Source organism: Heptranchias perlo, chromosome 5 (assembly GCF_035084215.1).
Source record: "Heptranchias perlo isolate sHepPer1 chromosome 5, sHepPer1.hap1, whole genome shotgun sequence".
In the NCBI taxonomy this organism is placed as follows: Eukaryota; Metazoa; Chordata; class Chondrichthyes; order Hexanchiformes; family Hexanchidae; genus Heptranchias; species Heptranchias perlo.
In genome coordinates this window covers 71,949,768-71,969,847 of record NC_090329.1, presented here as the reverse complement: position 1 = coordinate 71,969,847, position 20,080 = coordinate 71,949,768, and the positions used below count along the sequence as shown (strand labels likewise).

General features: G+C 44.8%; 1 protein-coding gene across 1 annotated transcript in view; it reads left to right on the top strand.

The window, feature by feature from the left end:
• The window catches only part of nkain2 (sodium/potassium transporting ATPase interacting 2), a 504,953-nt gene that overhangs the window by 378,923 nt on the left and 105,950 nt on the right, over nt 1–20,080 (top strand). The window contains exon 4 of the mRNA XM_067983806.1: nt 18,588–18,788. Within this exon, the coding sequence (XP_067839907.1) occupies nt 18,588–18,788 (201 nt within the window). The remainder of the gene's footprint in view (nt 1–18,587; nt 18,789–20,080) is intronic.

Genomic DNA, 20,080 nt, shown 5'->3' with positions numbered 1-20,080 from the left:
GGCCATTGTGTCCTCCTCACAGCTTACTCTCCCACCTAGCTTTGTATTGTCAACAAACTTGGATACATTACACACTGTCCCTTCATCTAATTCATTCATATAGATTGTAAATAGCTGAGGCCCAAGCACTGATCCTTGCGGCACCGCATTAGTTGCAGCCTGCCAACCTGAAAATAACCCGTTTATTCCTACTTTCTGTTTTCTCTCCATTAACCAATCCTCTATCCATGCTAATATATTACCCCTGACCGCATGAGCCCTTATCTTGTGTAACAACTTTTTGTGTGGCACCTTATCAAATGCCTTTTGAAAATCCAAATATACTACATCCACTGGTTCCCCTTTATCTACCCTACTAGTTACATCCTCAAAAAACTCCAGTAGATTTGTCAAACACGATTTCCCTTTCATAAAACCATGTTGACTCTGCCTAATCATATTATGATTTTCTAAATTCCCCGTGACTACATCCTTAATAATGGATTCCAGCATTTTCTCAACTACTGATGTCAGGCTAACTGGCCTGTGGTTCCCTGTTTTCTCTCTCCCTCCTTTCTTGAATATCGGGGTTACATTTGCTACCTTCCAATCCAGTGGGACTGTTCTAGAATCTAGGGAATTTCAGAAGATCACTACCAATGCATCCACTATCTCTGCAGCCACCGCTTTTAGAACCCTTGGACGTAGGCCATCAGGTCCAGGGGATTTGTTGACTTTTAGTCCCATTAATTTCTCCAATTCTTTTTCTTTACCAATATTAATTACTTTAAGTTCCTCACTCTTGTTAGAACCTTGGTTCCCCACTATTTCTGGTATGTTTTTTGTGTCTTCTACTGTGAAGACAGATACAAAATATTTGTTTACCATCTCTGCCATTTCCTTATTCCCCATTATAATTTATCCTGTCTCAACCTCTAAGGGACCCATGTTTACTTTCGCTACTCTCTTCCTTTTTACATATCTGTAGAAGCTCTTACAATCTGTTTTTATATTTCTTGCTAGTTTACTCTCATTCTACTTTCTCCCTCTTTATCAATTTTTTGGTCATCCTTTGCCGGTTTCTAAAACTCTCCCAATCCTCAGGATTACTACTGCTCTTGGCAACATTATAAGCCTCTTTATTTAATCTAATGCTACCCTTAACTTCTTTAGTTAGCCACGGATCACTTTTCCTGTGGAGTTTTTATTCCTTAATGGAATGTATATTCGTTGAGAATTATGAAATATTTCTTTAAATGTTCGCCATTGCTTATCTACCGTCATACCTTTTAATCTAATTTCCCAATCTACCTTAGCCAACTCGCCCCTCATACTTACGTAATTGGCTTTGTTTAAATTTAAGATTCTGGTTTCGGACTTAATTACATCACTCTCTCGGCCTGTACATGTGCACAGGAAGTTATGCACAGGTGGGCACAGTCTGATTCTGGTGTATCCCTCCATTGTTCCTCCTCCTTTTCTTTCTTCAAGAGAGAATTCCTACTGAGAAACCCATTATCCCAATTTTGTGGGCATGCCGGAAAAATGTCAGTGCCACAATACTTGGTGCAACTAAGTGGAAACAGAAAAGAAGCAAAAAGGGCAAGAAAAAAGGCTCATAAAGAGTTTATATAAACTCTTTAATTGCATTTCCATTAATACATCCCAGCAACCTTGGATAACCATTTTACTTGGGTGGATGGATGACTGAATGCTATGCTGCCTTAAATGCCAGGAAATTATTTCATTGGCTGCTAATTTTAATTAGTGCTGGTGCTAGTACAAACCCAGCTGGGAAATTGGATGGGAAGCTAAATAGACAGATGTGGTGTAACAGATCTCTGCCCTTTTTTCCAATCAATAATGCCCACTTTAAGCCTGTTAATTTGGCATAACTGATTGGAAAATCTACCCTAATGTGCCCAAAGTAGAAAAATATTCTATTTATAGCGCTGGCATCTCTCTGTTTAATAAGTATAATTCTTTTTTTTAAAATAAATTACAGGAGAGCAATTTACACTTTTTACATACCACTAGTTTTCAAAAGCACATCCTTGCTGTTTCAAAGCTCCTGCTTTTAACACCATAGGATCAAAAGAGAACTTGTATTTAGGATGTCCCAAAGCACTTTACAACCACTGGATTACTTTTGAAGTTATCATAGACATCATATTATTATGTAGATAAACACAGCAGCCAATAGGCAACACACAGGAAGGTTCCATGAACAACAAGTGAATGAATGACCAGATAATCTGTTGTTGGTGACGTTCGTTGGGGGAGGAATGTTGGACAACACACCAGGAGAACTCCCTGCCATGGGATCTTTTATATCCATTTGAGCAGGCAGATGGGGGATTAGTGTAACATCTCATCCAAAAAAATGCAGCACTCCCTCAGTACTGCGCCGAGGTTTCCAAGTCCTGAAGAGGGGCTTAAATGCACAAGCGTCTGACTCAGAGGTGAGAGTGCTACTAACTGAATGACACTTCCAGGAAATCTCAGATGTTCTCATGCAAATTTCTGATTAGCTTAGGAGATTTCTATAACAAGTTAAACACTTCATGTATTGAGGTGTTATTTGTGTCTGAGTCCGAAGGCTGTGGGTTCAAGTCCCACTCCAGAGACTTGAGCACAAAATCTAGGCTGACACTCCAATGCAGTGCTGAGGGAGTGCTGCACTGTCGGAAGTGCCATCTTTGGGATGAGAGGCCCCGTCTGCCCTCTCAGGTAGACGTAAGAGATCCAGTGGCACTACTTTGAAGAAGAACGGGGGAGTTCTCCCCGGTGTCCTGGCCAATATTTATCCCTCGAACAACATCATTATAACAGATTATCTGGTTATCATCTCATTGCTGTTTGTGGGATCTTGCTGTGCGCAAATTGGTTGCCATGTTTCCTACATTGCAACAGTGACTATACTTCAAAAGTACTTCATTGGCTATAAAGTACTTTGGGACGTCCTGAGGCCATGAAAGGCGCCATATAAATGTAAGTCTTTCTTTTTCTTTATGTATAAATCCAATGAAACAGAAAAGATGCGCTGCTAACCCTAGTAATGCAGGATGCCAATAAAAAGCTGGCACGACTAGTGTCCATTGTTGCTAAGGCAGTAACGATGGATAATATGACATGATGAATTGACACAAGAAGATTGCTACAGGCACAGGAATTGGCGGGAGCCCAGTGGTATAGCTCCATGACCAATTTTTTCACATTCAATCACCCAAGTGCCATCAGAAAACCGATGTGAATTGGATAGAAAATAATGTCTACATTTCTGTATTAAGTATAAAGACCCCAAAATTCCATGCCATTTCCAGCACTTCTTTGATGTTGCATTGGCAATTTTCTTTTTTGAGGCCTGCAAATTGAAGTGGATGCGCATGTTTAAAACAAAATGCCTCCCCATCAGCTTCATAGTACGCTTCTCATAGGTGGTCAGCTCTCTGACAGGGAATGTGCGCAAGTGCCTCCTGCAACAAGACTGAGGTAATTAGTTGAAGGCTAGCATTCAAGAGACAATTATTGTTATAGATCTACTAGTAACACCCTGTAAAAGTGGTGAATGGGGTTTTTTTAGTTCTGTGTGCAAATAACTGCTGTTAAGGTAGATGGCATCACATATTTTAAGATACACAGTTAATGACGCCCCCCCCCCCCACTTAATCAGTGTGCAGTGTGAAGGGCTACTTACACTGCTATTAATTTTAGAGAGGGAACAGTGCCATGGTGCCCAAGGAAGAAAAGAGACATTGGCTGGTAATTTTCTTGTCTGCCCTTGTAAAGTCATTGAACTTTTGCCGACTCTGGACTGCAATCCTGGAGTTGAGAAAGGTGGCACTCAGTGTCACTGCCACCCCCGAGACACTTTTCTGAAGTTTCTCCTCATGGGCACCCAGCAAGCTTTCTCTCCTTTGCTGCATTTCATCCAGGATTGTCTGAAGGTCGGTCTCATTGATATTGTGTGGTCTTCTTTTCTGCCTCCTTGCAATACCCTGCTGTCTTCTTTTGGTGGCTCTGCCTGCTCCTCCACTTAATGTCATTCTTTAAAAGTGCCACAAAATCACACATGAGCCATCCATTACAGTTACCCGACAGTCAACTCACTGTGCCAAACTTAATTGCTCCTCCAGCCTGCTGTAGCAATCTTCAGCCATTCTTGGCTTTTTAAAGACTGCCTCCCTAGCACATTACTTCCATGTTACACAGTAGTTGTTGTACTGGATATGTTAATGAGCTGACCCCACATTTTACCGTGGGAACATCGCTAGTCAGCAATGATGGGCAGAAGTCCTACTTAACAGTGCAACATTGGGGTTTGAGTTCTTACAAAGAAACAAATCAGCTCCATTGATTAAAGGCAAATTCCACTAGTTACATCAATGAACCAGTCTAATATACCATCAAACATTGAGGTCAAGAAAACAAACAACACACGCTTTGTCATACACGCACTCAAGTTCATTGATTATTTCCAACATCCTTTGGTTGTTTGTTTTATTGCCTTGCTCTCTTGCTCCTGTTTTAGTTTTATAGTGAGGAAGTTTACGATCTGTTGTGGAAAGGCACTTTTGGCTATAAATAAACAGTAACTGCACGTATTTTACTTCTGAGCTGTCAGAATGTTATTTTCATAGACCCAGTGATACTTTGCTGCTGGCAATATGTTTAACCCCAGAAATAACTCAACTAACTTTGCAGATTATCTGTCCCAATAGCATGTATGTAGCAAATGGTGGACAATAACATCCCACATTTTTAAAAATTCCATAAATTATGTTTTGAGGCATTTAAGCTTCCCACTTTGGCTTTAGCAACATAGGAACAGGAGTAGGCCAATCAGCGCCTCGAGCCTGTTCCACCACTACCAATTAGATCATGGCTTATCTGTATCTTAACTCCATTTACCCAGACAGTGCATTCCAGATCATAACAACTCGCTGTGTAAAAACTTGTTTCCATATGTCGCCTCTGGTTCTTTTGCCGATCAATTTAAATCTGCATCCTCTGGTTACCGACCCATCTGCCACTGGAAACAGTTTCTCCTTATTTACTCTAACAAAACCATCCATGATTTTGACCACCTCTATCAAATCTCCTCTTAACCCTCTCTGCTCTAAGGAGAACAACCCCAGCTTCTCAAGTCTCTCCACATAACTGAAGTCCCTCATCCCTGGTACCATTCTAGTAAATCTCTTCTGCACCCTCTCTAAAGCCTTGACATCCTTCCTAAAGTGTGGTGCCCAGAATTGAACACAATACTCCAGCTGAGGCCTAACCAATGTTTCATAAAAGATTAGCACAACTTTCTTGCTTTTGTTCTCTATGCCTCTATTTATAAAGCCCAGGATCCCAAATGCTTTTTTAACAGCATTCTCAACTTGTCCTGCCACCTTCAAAGATTTGTGTATGTACACCCCCAGGTCTCTCTTATCCTGCACACTCTTTAAAATTGTACCATTTAGCTTATATTGTCTCTCCTCATTCTTCCTACCAAATGCATCACTTCACACTTCTCTGCATTAAATTTCATCTGCCATGTGTCTGCCCATTTCACCAGTCTGTCTATGTCCTCCTCAAGTCTGTTCCTATCCTCCGCATTGTTTACTATATTCCTGAGTTTCATGTCATCTGCAAACTTTGAAATTGTACCCCATTTAACCAAGTCCAGGTCATTAATATATATCAAAAAGGAACCAAATGTAACGTCAGAAAAAGTAATCAGTAGTTGTCTACCCACCATACCCACCCACTCCCCCCACCCCTGCCCCCTCACAGCCATCACTCACAACATACAGCGAGAATCTGAAGCGAGGCAATCGATTTTACAATCTTTGGTGTGGAAGTGCACTCATGCCCCAATCGACACGTCTGGAAACATGCATGCAAAGAAATAATGACCAATCTACACACAATGAAGAACCTGCAGGAGGTGAGGAATTGTTCTATGATAAAGACCAGAAACAAAAACCTGCCTTCACCCTAATCTGGAATGACCACTAGTGAAAGATCATAAGGAGCTTAAAGTACTAAGGGACCCAGAGAAAACTGTGATGGAACTTCTTTGATGAAGTAACTGAGAGGGTTGATGAGGGTAGTGCGGTTAATGTTGTGTATATGGACTTTCAAAAGGCATTTGATAAAGCGTCACATAATAGACTTGTTAGTAAAATTAAAGCCCATGGGATTAAAGGGACAGTGGCAGCATGGATACATAATTGGCATGGGGACAGAAAGCAGGGAGTAGTGGTGAACGGTGTGTTTTTCAGTCTGGAGGGAAGTATACAGTGGTGTTCCCCAGGCACCACTGCTCTTTTTGATATATATTAATGACCTGGACTTGGGTATGGGGGTATAATTTCAAAGTTTGCAGATGACACGAAATACAAAAATGTCGTAAACAATGAGGAGAATAGTAGACTTCAGGAGGACATAGACAGACTGGTGAAATGGGCAGACACATGGCAGATGAAATTTAATGCAGAGAAGTGTGAAGTGAAGCATTTTGGTTGGAAGAATGAGGAGAGGCAATATAAACTAAATGGTACAATTTTAAAGAGGGTGCAGGAACAGAAAGACCTGGAGATGCACATACACAAATCTTTGAAGATGGCAGAACAAGTTGAGAAGACCTTTAAAAAGCATATGGGATCCTGGGCTTTATAAATAGAGGCATAGAGAAAAAAAGCAACGATGTTATGCTCAACCTTTATAAAACACCGGTTAGGCCTCAACTGGAGTATTGCGTTCAATTCTGGGCACCACACTTAGGAAGGATGTCAAGGCCTTAGAGAGGGTGCAGAAGAGATTTACTAGAATGGTACCAGGGATGAGGGACTTCAGTTATGTGGAGAGACTTGAGAAGCTGGGGTTGTTCTCCTTAGAACAGAGAAGGTTAAGGGGAAATTTGATAGAGGTGTTCAAGATCATGAATGGTTTCGATAGAGTAAATAAGGAGAAACTGTTTCCAGTGGCAGAAGGGTCGGTAACCAGAGGACACAGATTTATGATGATTGGCAAAAAAGCCAGAGGCGTCATGAGGAAACATTTTTTATGCAGCGAGTTTTAATGATCTGGAATGCACTGCCTGAAAGGGTGGTGGAAACAAATTCAATAGTAACTTTCAAAAGGGAATTGGATAAATATTTGAAGGGGGAAAAAAAGAGGGCTCTGGGGAAAGAGCAGGGGAATGGGACTAATTGCTTAGCTCTTTCAAGGAATCGGCACAAGCACAATGGGCCGAATGGCCTCCTCCTGTGCTGTACCTACTATGATACTATGATTCTATGAACTGTCTAGCCTAGAGATTATGAGAGGATAAGTGAGGCTGATATAGGCTTAATCACCAATAAATCCAGTTAGTATCTTCTCTTCAATGTCATACTTTTTGTCATACTTTTTGTCACAACATTCACCTGAGGAAGGAGGAAGCCTCCGAAAGCTTGTGAATTTAAAATAAAATTGCTGGACTATAACTTGGTGTTGTAAAATTGTTTACAATACTTTTTGTCACAACTTTACTAATCTGTAATAGTAGTTAAAAACACATTGTTACCTATATTTGATTGTCTTCAGTGCATTATCTGTCTTTACATATAATTATATTTTTGCCTGTGATACATCACATCTGTGGTAATCAATTAAAATCAACCTTTTCCATCCACAGTACAACCTGGACGGTCCAGATTAATCCACACTGGAAGCTGCACACATAATCATTATGACAGTACCAGGCACCAGCACAGATACAGGCACTTTAATCTCCTCGTGTTAGTTTATCACCAGCATGTGAGAATGGAGGGGTTAACACTTCCAAGTGTTGAGGGTATGTTACGGAAGCCAGTGAGAAAAACGTGTGAAATCTTCTGCGTGGCTAGCTGATTAGTATGATGGATCTGTATATGTGACCTGGTGTCAGCTGCTCCTCAAAAGTGACATTTTGCATGAGAGATTCTCTCAAATGCAGTGAATGACAACCAAATCATCCTGTTCTTTCTATTCCTTCTCCAGCAGGATTATGGCAACCAGAAAAAGAGAAAATTAGGTTTAAGCATAAATCATATTAAAATTCACAATACCTCAAAATAACGTACAGCGATGGATGGTAAACTGGCAGTAACGTTAACAAAGATCTGAACATAGCTTCAGTGTGTTTCTGCCTTTAGGAATTTTATGTTGCTTACTGTTATTGCTTTGTGAAATTTGTATTCAAATTCTAATCTTAGTCAGCAAATCATTTTTTTACTGTTTCGTTTGGCCTGTATTCAATATCTTTATTTTTTTCCAGCCATTTTTATTAATTTAAACAGCCAAACACATCTCTTTGTTTCTGGATTTGGAAAGTAATTTATCCTTGTTTATGTTTGCCTTATGCTAGTTATGAATTAACTAAACATCTGTGCAACTAATTCTAGAAATTCCTGTAGTGTCTCAAAACTGTGCAACTCCTTTTTATAATTCTTTCCTTACTGCTTGTTTCGCATTTATTCCAAATGTCTCGTAATGTGCTTTCATTCTTCAGTTACTGTTACTCAGTAGCAGAGGTGGTTATGAATATTTTTTATGTCTAGGCGTGGTTGAAGTTTTGTTGCAGGCATGGAAATTATAGCCTGTAGCCTTCACAACTGTTAATATTGCTTTGATTCCTTCCTGATGAACTCAGCTCTTCAAGCTGCTGTGACTTTTTGCAAGCTTCATTTTACCACTGTGTCAAAAAAAATTCAATTGAGTTCTTCTTTGTTTCTGAAAAACATTACTTGATGAGTATTATAGTACAAAGTAACCATTATTGTTGCTTTCCAGGTCAAGGAACATTTCTTTGTGCACATGTCTTTTGATCATCGAATGTCAGCAAGTAATTGCAATAATCGTAAGGGTAGTAGTATGTTAATGGATCCTCCCAAGTTGATCGACTCATCTTGATCTCATTTAATCATTAACTTCTTCCATTTCAAATCATATGTTCATTTTGTGATGTGGCAGTTAACATTTAAATCATTATCCGTTATTTTATTTTTAATTATATATACACAGCTTAATGGTTTTCAGTTTTTCTTGAATTGTAGCATATCTTTTAATCTCAAATTGTACAAGGTACTTCCTTCCCACTGTCCATTTTCTTTGGCAGTACAATATATTTGGCCAAGTAAATACCTGTGTTTTAATAAACTGTTGTGGAATGGCTATGACAATGCTGTTTGTACTTGTGAGTTTCTACTGGATTATGCTTACCAGTCTTTTAGATTTGCCTACAATTAGCTCTGTTTATGGGAACTGCTCTAGTTAACTGGATATGTTTGATTCCTTTGGCTAGATGGTTGCATTAAACAGAATAATCCACTGATCAATATTTTAGCCTTTTACAACAACATTTGAAGTGCAGCATGTACAGGTGCAAATATACTTTCAAATGAAAAGTCTAACAGTATGAAATACAGTATGAATAAAATATAAAATAAAGGGCAACAAAAGCACATTTGTTATATAAAACCTTGTTTAAAACTAAGTTCCCTTCATAAAAACAATGACTGTACTTCAACAATAATGAATTGATTATGAAATGCTTTGGGACATCCTGAGGATATAATAAGGTGCTATATAAATGCAAGATTTTTCTTTCTTTATATTATGTTTGTACAGTGCAAGTATATGTACAATTTAAGCATTTCATGCAAACTTGTTGTGAAAAGTTCAGTCAGTTTTGCCTGATTTTTGAACTTTTGCTACTACTCACTAATAATCTATTGAAATGGCAGCAATTCATTCCTTCTTTTGATCTAATACAGAGGTATTGTACATTACATGAACAAACGCAGTAATTAGTATGTGTTCTTTATTTTCAGTTTGATTCTCTTAAATGGAATCTTGTGATTCCCTAAAATGAAAAAAGCATCCTATTGCAACAGGTTGGATTTTTTGTTTTGGTTTTGAGAGTAATGGTTACATTTTTTGGTTAATTTCTACCTCTCGTACTCTATTATTTTGGCTCGCATATCTAAGATCAGTCTCATGGGTGAGTCCTAAATCCCCACACCTTCGAGTGTGTCTATCCTAGCCCTGAGATCTAGGTAAGCTTTCAGTAACGCGCCCAGGAAAAAAAAGCAGAAAATCAATCCTGTTAATTACTTTTAGCTACTGGGCTTAATGATGTAACTTCAAAGGGCCTCTCTCATCTTCAAGGAGTGAATGGAGCATCACATCTACAGAAATTGTTATCATCCCACTACTCAAAAAAATATAGTGACACAAATGTACTTTTTGTCCAGATTCAATTTTTGATTTGGACCTTTAAGGCTAGAATCAGCATATAATGGGCTAAAGCGGATCACACAGGTTTAATATCGGTCATGGTTTGCTATTTTCTGCAAGTTGGAGATAATTTACATCCCAGTTTAGCATGCAGAAAGGGCCTCTTTAGATGCATTGTTCCTCAGAAACACTTTGGGCTCGATTTTAGGGTCGGGTTACCTGCGGGTTTCCAGCGGGGGGGCCCCGAAAATCCCGATCTCCGATCACGTGACCGGATTCGGACGAAATCCCGGCCACTTCCGGGTACCGCGCTGACTTGCGGGGCTGCGCGCGCAAGCCCCGCTGGTGGGAATCCCGCAGGCAATTAAAGCCAGCGGGGTTCCACTTGAGAGCACTTAACTTGCTCGTTGTGGTCAGTTAATGAGCTGAAGCAGCTGTCAAAAGAGGAAGTGTGGGATTTTACGGTCAAAGCAGTCAGTTTCCCACACTGGGGGAAACAGGACCCTTCAAACCAGGCGTGTTGCAGCCAGCAGCCTGTGCCAGGTGCCAAGGTGCGCTCCACGGGGGAGCGCCCTCACCCACGCAGGAGGCCACCGCGTCACATAGGGCAACCCCTGCCCTCCACCAACCCCCGCCAAGCCAGAGGACAGACCGACACGAAACCGCAGCCCCAGTCCGAGGACCCACCCACCTACCCTGCACAACCCCTCACACCAACACCTGCCAGATGGGTGGTGCGTTGACATCGTCGGAGGACGAACAGGATGACCAGCCCCAGCAGCCTCGCAGTCCACGCCGTCCGCCTCGGAGAGGTGGGGCCCCCCAACACGGTGCTGCGGCACACCCACCTGCACAGCAGGAGGGAGGGCAACCGCAGAGAGAGATGCGTCGCAGGAGGCACTACCCTCCGCACAGGGTGTACAGAGCGAGGCTCAGCTTCATGGACCTCTCCGAGGAGCAGTGCATACGGAGGCTCAGAGTCAATCGCCAGGTAGTCGCCGACATCTGCAGCCTCCTTAACGACGAGCTGCTCCCTGATGGACCAAGCAGCATCTTCTTACCTGTCGCCGTCAAAGTCACCACTGCCCTCAACTTCTTCGCATCCGGTTCCTTCCAGGGTGCCACCGGGGACATCACCGGGGTCTGTCAGTCCTCTGCACACAAGTGCATAAGGCAGGTCACCGATGGGTTGTTCCGCAGGGCCTCCCACTACATCAACTTCGCCATGGACGAGCGCAGCCAGATGGAGAGGGCGGTTGGATTCCATGCCATGGCCGGCTTCCCACGGGTGCAGGGTGTAATCGACTGCACCCACATCGCAATACGGGCACCTCCGCATGAGCCAGGGCTGTTCATCAACAGGAAGGGGTATCACTCCATGAACGCCCAGCTCATCTGTGACCACCGCCAGAGATTCCTACACGTGTGCGCCAGATACCCCGGCAGCTGCCACGATGCCTTCGTCCTCAGGGAGTCCGCCGTCCCGCCCATCCTGCAGGCACCCAACGCCGGCAACGGCTGGCTCCTCGGCGACAAGGGGTATCCCCTCCACACGTGGCTCATGACACCTCTGAGGAACCCCATCACCGAGCCGGAGCGTCGGTACAATGACAGCCACACTGCTACCAGGTCTACAATTGAGCAGACCATAGGGCTTCTCAAGATGCGCTTCAGGTGCCTTGATCGTTCTGGGGGAGCGCTCCAATACACACCATTCAGAGTGGGACGAATCATAGTTGTCTGCTGTGCCCTGCACAACATGGCCCAACAGAGAGGGGTGCCGCTGGAGGAGGCCCCATCCACACCCGCCACCCACATTGAGGAAGGCGAGGGCGAGGAGGAGGAGGAGGAGGAGGAGGAGGAGGCGGAGGAGGCGGAGGAGGAGGACGCGCCCGAGGATGTTGGACGACCCATGCGCCGAGCCGCGACTCACCGGGATGGTCGCCGGGCCAGGGACGCACTCATACGTCAACGGTTCTCCTAGAGTCAGACACTGCGAGGCGCTCGCATCTCCTCACCTGCACATGCGAGCGGCCATACCAGCCCCCTCCACTGAAGAGTGCTGCCAGTAATCCTGCACCCACAGCAGTGTGCCCAATGGGTGGCAGCAGGTGTTCGCCGTCATGATGGCCTCCACGGAACGCAACTACTGCACAAGCCGCGGAAGAATGGACGAGAGGTGGCAGGAGTGGTGAGAATAGACTATTTAATATGTGGAATGTGACATCATTTAAGAAACAAAGTACAAAATAATAAACACCCTGGTGTATTCCCTTTGTGATTATAAGGCCTTTGGAATTCTTCTCCGGGAACCCCTACGTGGTGCTACCCCTGTGGCTCCAGCAGAGGTAGTGGCAGGTTGCTCGTCTTCTTGCCTTGACCGGGTAGATGCTTTTGGCGGACGGCCCCTGGGTTTCGGTGCCCGTGAGGGCACCTCCACAGACTGCTCCTCCTGCACCGGGGCAGGGGCAGACTCGGCCACCTGGAGAGGAGGCACCATTGCGGGTGCTGGTTGAGAGGTGGGCGACGGGTGGGACGTGGGGACGCCTTGAGAGGCGTCCCCGCTTCCATGTCCCCGGTCACCATCATCCCTCTCTTGGCCTCGGCCCACATCACCCCTTCCACCCTGCTGGACGGCAGTTTGGATGGCATGTGTGAGGCCTTGCAAGGCCACCCCTAGTGTATCCCTCAGCCTGTTGGTGGCGTCGGAATGTTGCTCACCCTGAATCCGTACAGACGTTGTGAGGGCCTGCAAGGACTCGAAGTGGAGCTGTGCGTGACGCTCGAGGGAGGCCAGCCTGTCCTCCACCGCAGACAGTCCCGCACCTACCCGCGACACTGTGTCGCCGGTACCCTCCTGTGCCTGCGCCACCAATGCCCACATGCAGGAGGTGGACTCCTCCATCGCCTGCGCTATTGTGGACAATGCGCGCGGCACCTCTGCCAGCACCTCAGCAATTAGCTGGTGGCCCTCGACGACTCTCCTTTTCTCTGGTGGCCCCCTGGGTTCAGCATCTGGGTCCGGCTGAGCAGAGCCTGGAGATGAGTGCTCCCTCCGTCGCGGACCCTCCGCGGCTGCCCCTGCCACCAGGGTCTGCTCATGCTCACTCGTGCGCAGTGACTCACCAAGTGCTACCCCAACTAGTTGGCGAGGGGGACCCACCGAGGTGCGTGTCTCTGCGCTGGTGGATGGTTGGCTCTGATGTGACGATGCACCCTCAGAGACCGCCATGTCCTCTGAGGAATCGCCCTCCATGCTCGCTTGATCCAAAGACGCACCTGCAAGAGAACAGAGGGCACTTTGAGGCATGTGGACCAACTTGACAGTGCGCCTGATGGCAGGTGATGATACGGTCACTCGCGATCATGGGTGTTGAGTGTCAGCTTTCCCTTACCGGCCGTTTCGGCAGCGACACACTCGCCATCGGCCACCGACAGGCAATGTCGCGTGCGGGCGAGGTCGAGCGCCTCCACCTCTGCGTCGGTGAGCTCCACCACTTGCGGCGGCCCACCTCCGGTGCGTGCCCTTTCGCGGTTGTTCTTGCTCCTCTTCTCCTGTGAAGGCAAAACACAGATGTGTGAGTGGGTGCGTCTTGCATCGTGAGACGCATCGAGCATCGGTGTGGTTGGGTTGAGCGTGGCGCGGAACGGATGGGAGGAAGTGTGGGCCACGTGCCCATCCCATTGCATGGGGATTGGGGTGTGTGGTAGTGTTCGGGTGGGGTCAGGGACGGTGGGTACTTGCGTGCACGGCGAGGATGGTGAATGAGTGGCTGTGAGGATTGCTGATGGAGCGCAGTGGTGGCTGTGCAGGAGGGGGTTGTGATCTGCTTGGCGTGATGGTGGGGACGGGATGTGGGAGGGTGCGTTGGTGTACTCACCTTGCCAGACCTAGTCAGGTCATTGAAGCGCTTGCGGCACTGCTCCCAAGTCCTTGGGGTGTTGCCCCTGCTGCTCACCTCCGCCGCCACCTCTGCCCATGCCTTCCTGGTTGCGGCGGCAGGGAACTTGCGCCCATCCTCAGGGAAGAGTGTTTCCCTCCTCCTCCTCACGCCCTCCAGCATCAGCTGCAGTGCCAGATCTGAAAAACGGGGCGCAGCCTTTCCCCTTGGTTGAGCCATTCTCCCAGACCTCTTGCTTGCAGCAGGAGGGGCTTTGGGAGACTGCCCCTTTAACTGGAGCTCCTACATCGCGTCGACGGTACTGCGCATGCGCAGCCGGCCGGCACGCAGCTGGGGAGCGCAGAACCCGGAAGCAGGGCTTAATGGGTCCAATTATCCCGCGATCGCGTGGGGGACGCACACAATTACCCGTCCGCGTTTTCGACGCTCCCGGAGGACCACCCGCTGGGAACCCGCAGGCCTGCTAAATTCGAGCCCTTTGTGTCATCTTGCTGCTTTGTTATTCAGTTTACTCTGTTTCACACTTCAGATAGTCAGGTGGCAAAATGCCTTGATTCTCTACTGGCAAGGCACCATAATACAAATCAAAAAATCATCCCGGCCTGAGATGGTGGCTTTGATTGACAGCTGTATCTGACATCACTGAGAAGAGGACATGGCCTTTGATTGGCTGTACTTCTCTTTGACAAGACAGTTTGGTGGCCAGGTGTCTCTTATTTGAGGTTTATATTGGGCTGTGTGTGGCAATCTGCACTCAGACTTTCAGTTCTACAACCAGTTAGCCTGAAGGTCTGTGTTCTATAAGTTCTGTGCCAGCTGGTGAATAGCTGAGCTTGTTTTCAGATTATGGCCTGTTTCACGGTGTAAGAAGTGAGCTTATATTTTAAAGTCTATGTTTAGAGCGAAGGTTATCAGTTTCCTTATTATTTTACGTATCAAGGAGGATAAAGAAATGTATGATTTGCTGTTCCATACCATGTATTGATTTATTCACTCGTCTTATGCCCGAGTCTCAGTCTGATAGATATATTTATAGCAGAAATCCTTCCTCATGATTCCTTGGGTAGCAAAACAATGGAAGGATCACAATTCCCTGTATTAAGCTAACCTTTTGTAAGCAAACAGGGTAGAAATTTCACCCTAGGGGGGACAGAATTCTGGTAGAGGAGTCAGAATTTGGGGCAGGAACCAGGATCCAGGGAATTCGGCACCAAGGGGCAAGGGTTTCTTTTGCCTGCCCCAGTTACATCAAGCAAACAATTTGGGGACATGTCTGGGGATGTTCCTGGGCTACTCTGGGAATTCTACTAGATGAACCCAATAGGCCTACTTGAACCTACATCTGGTGAGAGCAGTTGCAGGTTCTGGGCTTACTGAAGGCCCAATAGTCGAAAATCCAAAGGGTTTAATTACTGTGCTGAACTGGGCCTACTATCCCGGAGTTGCAGCTACAAAAAAATTGATATGCCTTTTTCTTCAGATCATCTTGGGATCCCCCTCTCAGAGTGGCAGGCTGCCGTATTCTGGCGCTGCAACGGCATCATGGGATTTCTCCCCCATTTTATATTGCAATGTGTTTCTTTTTTTAAAACTTCTTACCACTTAAGGAATTTTTAAATCCAAACTCTCTGTTGCAAGTTTCAAACTGACCAGTTACTTGTCTCAGAAATTTCCAAACTGACTCCTTCTCTCAGAGATTTTCAAACCATCTCCCAGATTCCAACAGAACAACTTGTTTTAATATCCCAGGAACGAATTACTGGGACTGCCTGGATATTGAATAATTTACTACTAAAATTTATAAATGAACTGTTTGCTGAACACCCTTCCACCTCTCGATCCCACAATGGGCACACCATTCCAGTTGGCCAGCAATATGTTTGCTGCCTCCAAAGCTTTCCTCTGCATATCACATGTGTTGCACCAATGCCTTCTCTACTATTCAACTGTCGGTGCCCAGTTAGCTTCACATGGTTTAGACTATGCAGCCTTGATGTGGTTATTACTGGGTAATTACACAAGTGAATACTGGATGCTTTCCAAGGATCAAGTTAATGTGTTATTCTTGTTGACGCTACCATTCATCACATTGAGGTGCTACCTCTGGAAAAAGCGCTATCCACCCCACTGTTCTTTCTTCATTAGTAAAACTATTCAGAATCAAAATAACATTGATAACCAGAATTACATTGTCTGTTTAAAGAACAAAATAAGTTCTTGCTTGGGTAGGTGTGTAATCCAGTGAAAGACAAGAGGAAGAACACTCTCCATGAAAACCTTAGGATAGGGCACATACAAAGGTAGATGGTTTTGATTCTGACTTTGAGCAGAAAAAATTTGGATTGGGAAAAGTCACGATTAAAGTGTAACCTTTTGTCAATTTCAGTGTTTAACACTGTACTGGTATGATATCCATATTGAATCTGCAGTACCTCTTCTTGTTGCACAATGTCTGTTTTCAACCAGTCGTTTATGGATACCACTTAGAATCCCTTCAATTTTTTTCAAATGATCACTCAATGAACAAATTATTCCTTGCCACAGTGTATCATATCAACTAGAATGATGCAATTATAACAATAATCTTTTAATAGGATTTGGTTGAAAAGCCAATTAATCCTAGGATCCTCCCATCGTCTATTGTTACCACAAAAATGTCCAACTCTTTTAGAACTCAGGGGACTTTCCCCTAGTTCCATATAATTTATGGTGCTTCCAAATTATTGAAAAAGATACAATGCCTGTGGGGTGTGTATGGAAGGGGGAGGCATGTTGATGTGGATCAAGAGGTCGATTTTCCTCCCGGCCTCTTGGGCAGCTGAAGAAACGTAATTCCTATAATTCCAAAAAATGGGGCCAGATGGAATATAATCCATTGCCCTGAGACTTATTACACTTCCTTGGGATTTTAAATCTGCACAGCATTCCTAGTGTCCAACGTTGCTGTGGCACAAATGACAGGAAGTACAATGCATGACATTTTCACATCATTTCAATAGGCCTGCCCAGATTTGGGCAGGTATATTGAACACCTGACATCACTTCTGATGGGAATTCCTGGAAGTGGCAGCTTGTGACAGTCAGTGAGCCAGCCAGTGCAATGACTCCCCGCCCAATTTTGTTCCCCCACCTGCTGGAATTGGACCAGGTAGATGGTATAACTTCAAAGGAAATCCTAATCGCCTTGTGGGTTTGGTGATATTGGTGGTGCCACAAATTTTCATTCACTAGCATTATATTGTAACTAGTTCTACCTAGGGCTCAAATCTAAAGCTCAGTGACCAATAAATAGATAGTGGCTTTTTCAGATTCGCTGGTTAGTATTCCAATGAAGGTTTCTATGAAATATCATAGAAAGCTAAATCCAGTTATTTATTTTGCAATAATTATAATTATCAATCTTACTTTGACTTTGAACAATTTTACTGGTGAAGAAATGATAACTAGATAAGGTACTCAACTAATAATCAAAAACCTGCTACCTTTTGTTCAAGCTAGTTTGCAGTTTTTTAAACTTTTCATTTTGTTACATAATCCAAAAACCTAAATTTCCATATTCATTGAGCATCAGATTAGCCTGAAAACCTGGGGGAGTGGAGGGAAGGGGGCACCTCGACATAACTGCTGAGACGTACCTGCCTGGGACCTTCTCCGTTGGCCCTATCAAAGTGCCCAGTTTTGACCGGTGCAGTAGGTGCCTACATCACTGGGGCACATCTGGGGCATCCGCCATAACAACTAGACTGGAAAGTCCATCAGAGATGGCCTAGTTGGGGGGGGGGGGGGGGGAAGGTTGGGATAATACCTGGAAAAAAGATATAGCTTACCTTGTGGCCTGTTTTATAAGGGGGGTATTGTACAAAATTATTTTTTGAAAAAAAATTGGTTTGGGGTCCAGGCCTTGAACCCAGCCAGGACCTCTGCAGGTCTGAGCAGCTACACCTCTGCAAACTATATACCAGGTCCCACTGAGGCCCTGGGACTCCGGATATCTTGAAATAGGGAATTCCTATCCCAGGCTGCATCACCCCTCCTCCTTAATTTGTACTTTTCTCCATCACTGGAACATAGGAACAGGAGTAGGCTATACTGCCCCTTGAGCCTGTTCCACCATTCAATTAGATCATGGCTGTTCTGTACCTCAACCCCCATTTGCCAGCCTTTGCACCATATCCCTTGATACCCTTACCTAACAAAAATGTCATTATGCAAATCAAGCTATTCTACTCTTATCTATATCTCCCATTATTTTGCCGTTCTTTCACTGCTTGGAAACAAGGTGAAATTTGATCCCTTAAAACTAACTTCCCAAAGAATTTAAGCAACAGGTTTTTGCCTTATGGTCAGCCAAATGGTCAACTGAACATTTACTAATTGCCATTGATCACCACATTGTATCACAAGATGCATTACATTTCAACAGCTTTTTAAACCCATCATCTTTTTCTGCTACAGGATACAGACCTGATTATGACCTTTAACATTTCTATGCATCGCTCTTGGTGGATGGAGAATGGACCAGGATGTGTGGTGGCGACTATAACTGATACTCCAGAATGGGTACCAGAGGATCACCGCTACATTTATATCAGAGGGTGCCTGCTAGATTACCAGTATATAGAAGTGGCACATAGTTCCCTACAAGTTATCCTTGCAGTAAGTACTCATTGTCTTTCACTAGTTCACTTCATGTAATTTTTACAGTGGGGGTGAATCTCTGCAGGGGTTCTCCCACTCATCCGCTGTAACTTTGTCAGAAGAGCCACAGAAACCCTGGAAAAAATGGTGCAAATGCCATTTATCCCGTTTTTCCGGGGGTTCCACAGCTTTTCCACCGAAGTTACACCTAATGAGTGGGAGAGCCCCCATGGAAATTCAGCCCCAGTGTCTACAGTCTTAGATCGTGGAATGTAAGAAAATAATTGGTAGCTATGATTTTTTTTTTGTTGAGAAACCTAGGCGAGGAGTTGAAACAATTGTTGTAGGATATTGCAGTTGAAGAGATTAAAAAAGATTATGTAAATCAGGAAAAAGTAATTATGTGGCACCAACCGTGGGTTTTTAAAACGTGAAGGTTGCAGGGGGAAGAAAAGACTGTGGTTGGTAAGTGGTTATACTGTTTTGAAGTACTGGGAATGAAAGAGTCAGCAGAAGAGGCTGTGATGAGTGTTGGGATGGGATTCTCCACTTTGGGGTGAAATTCTGGCAGGGCCGGACCTGAATCAGAAATGCACCACAGGTTCCCGGTGAGATTGCTGCCATTGAGACGAAGCCCACCTTTGCAATGAGCAAAATATTGATGGTACTGCAGTGAGAACAATATTGCAGTACCAGAAGCACAGGCAATGGACCTTAAAGATCGGAGGCGATGTCCCACTGAAGGCCTTGGGGCCAGGCTGGAGGGAGAGGAGGCCGCTCTCCCTTCTTAGGGTCATGCCTTAGGGCCATTACCTCCGCTTCCCGGGGACTATTGCCAGCTTCCCATTGGTGGTCCCATGAAGCAGTGATAACGCCGGTGGAGAGGAGGGAAATCCACTGGGGATTCAAGCCCTGTGGCCCATTGCCACCATTTACATATGGCAAGTGGGGAAGGAGAGGCCAGCAGCAGTCCCAACTGAGGCGGGGGAAGAGAAATACAGGTTGGGTGTTTAGGCATCAGAAGGTTCCTCAGCCATCATTTTCTTTCATTCTCTCCTGTGATCCCACACAATTTTGGGTGGAGGAGAATCCCAGCTTTGATTTCAACAAAGTGGGGAAATAGGGAAGAGAAGGAATGTGTAGGATGGTGTGTTTGGAGCTTAGAATCAACAAGAAATGTCCAACCGAGCACTAATTCTAGTAGTATCAATAAAGTGAAGATAAGAAAGTTTTGTCATGGTGAGAGAGACATTGGAAGACTAGAGGTGAGAGAGGATCGTCAGTCAGATGACAAGGTGACCAAAAATCTC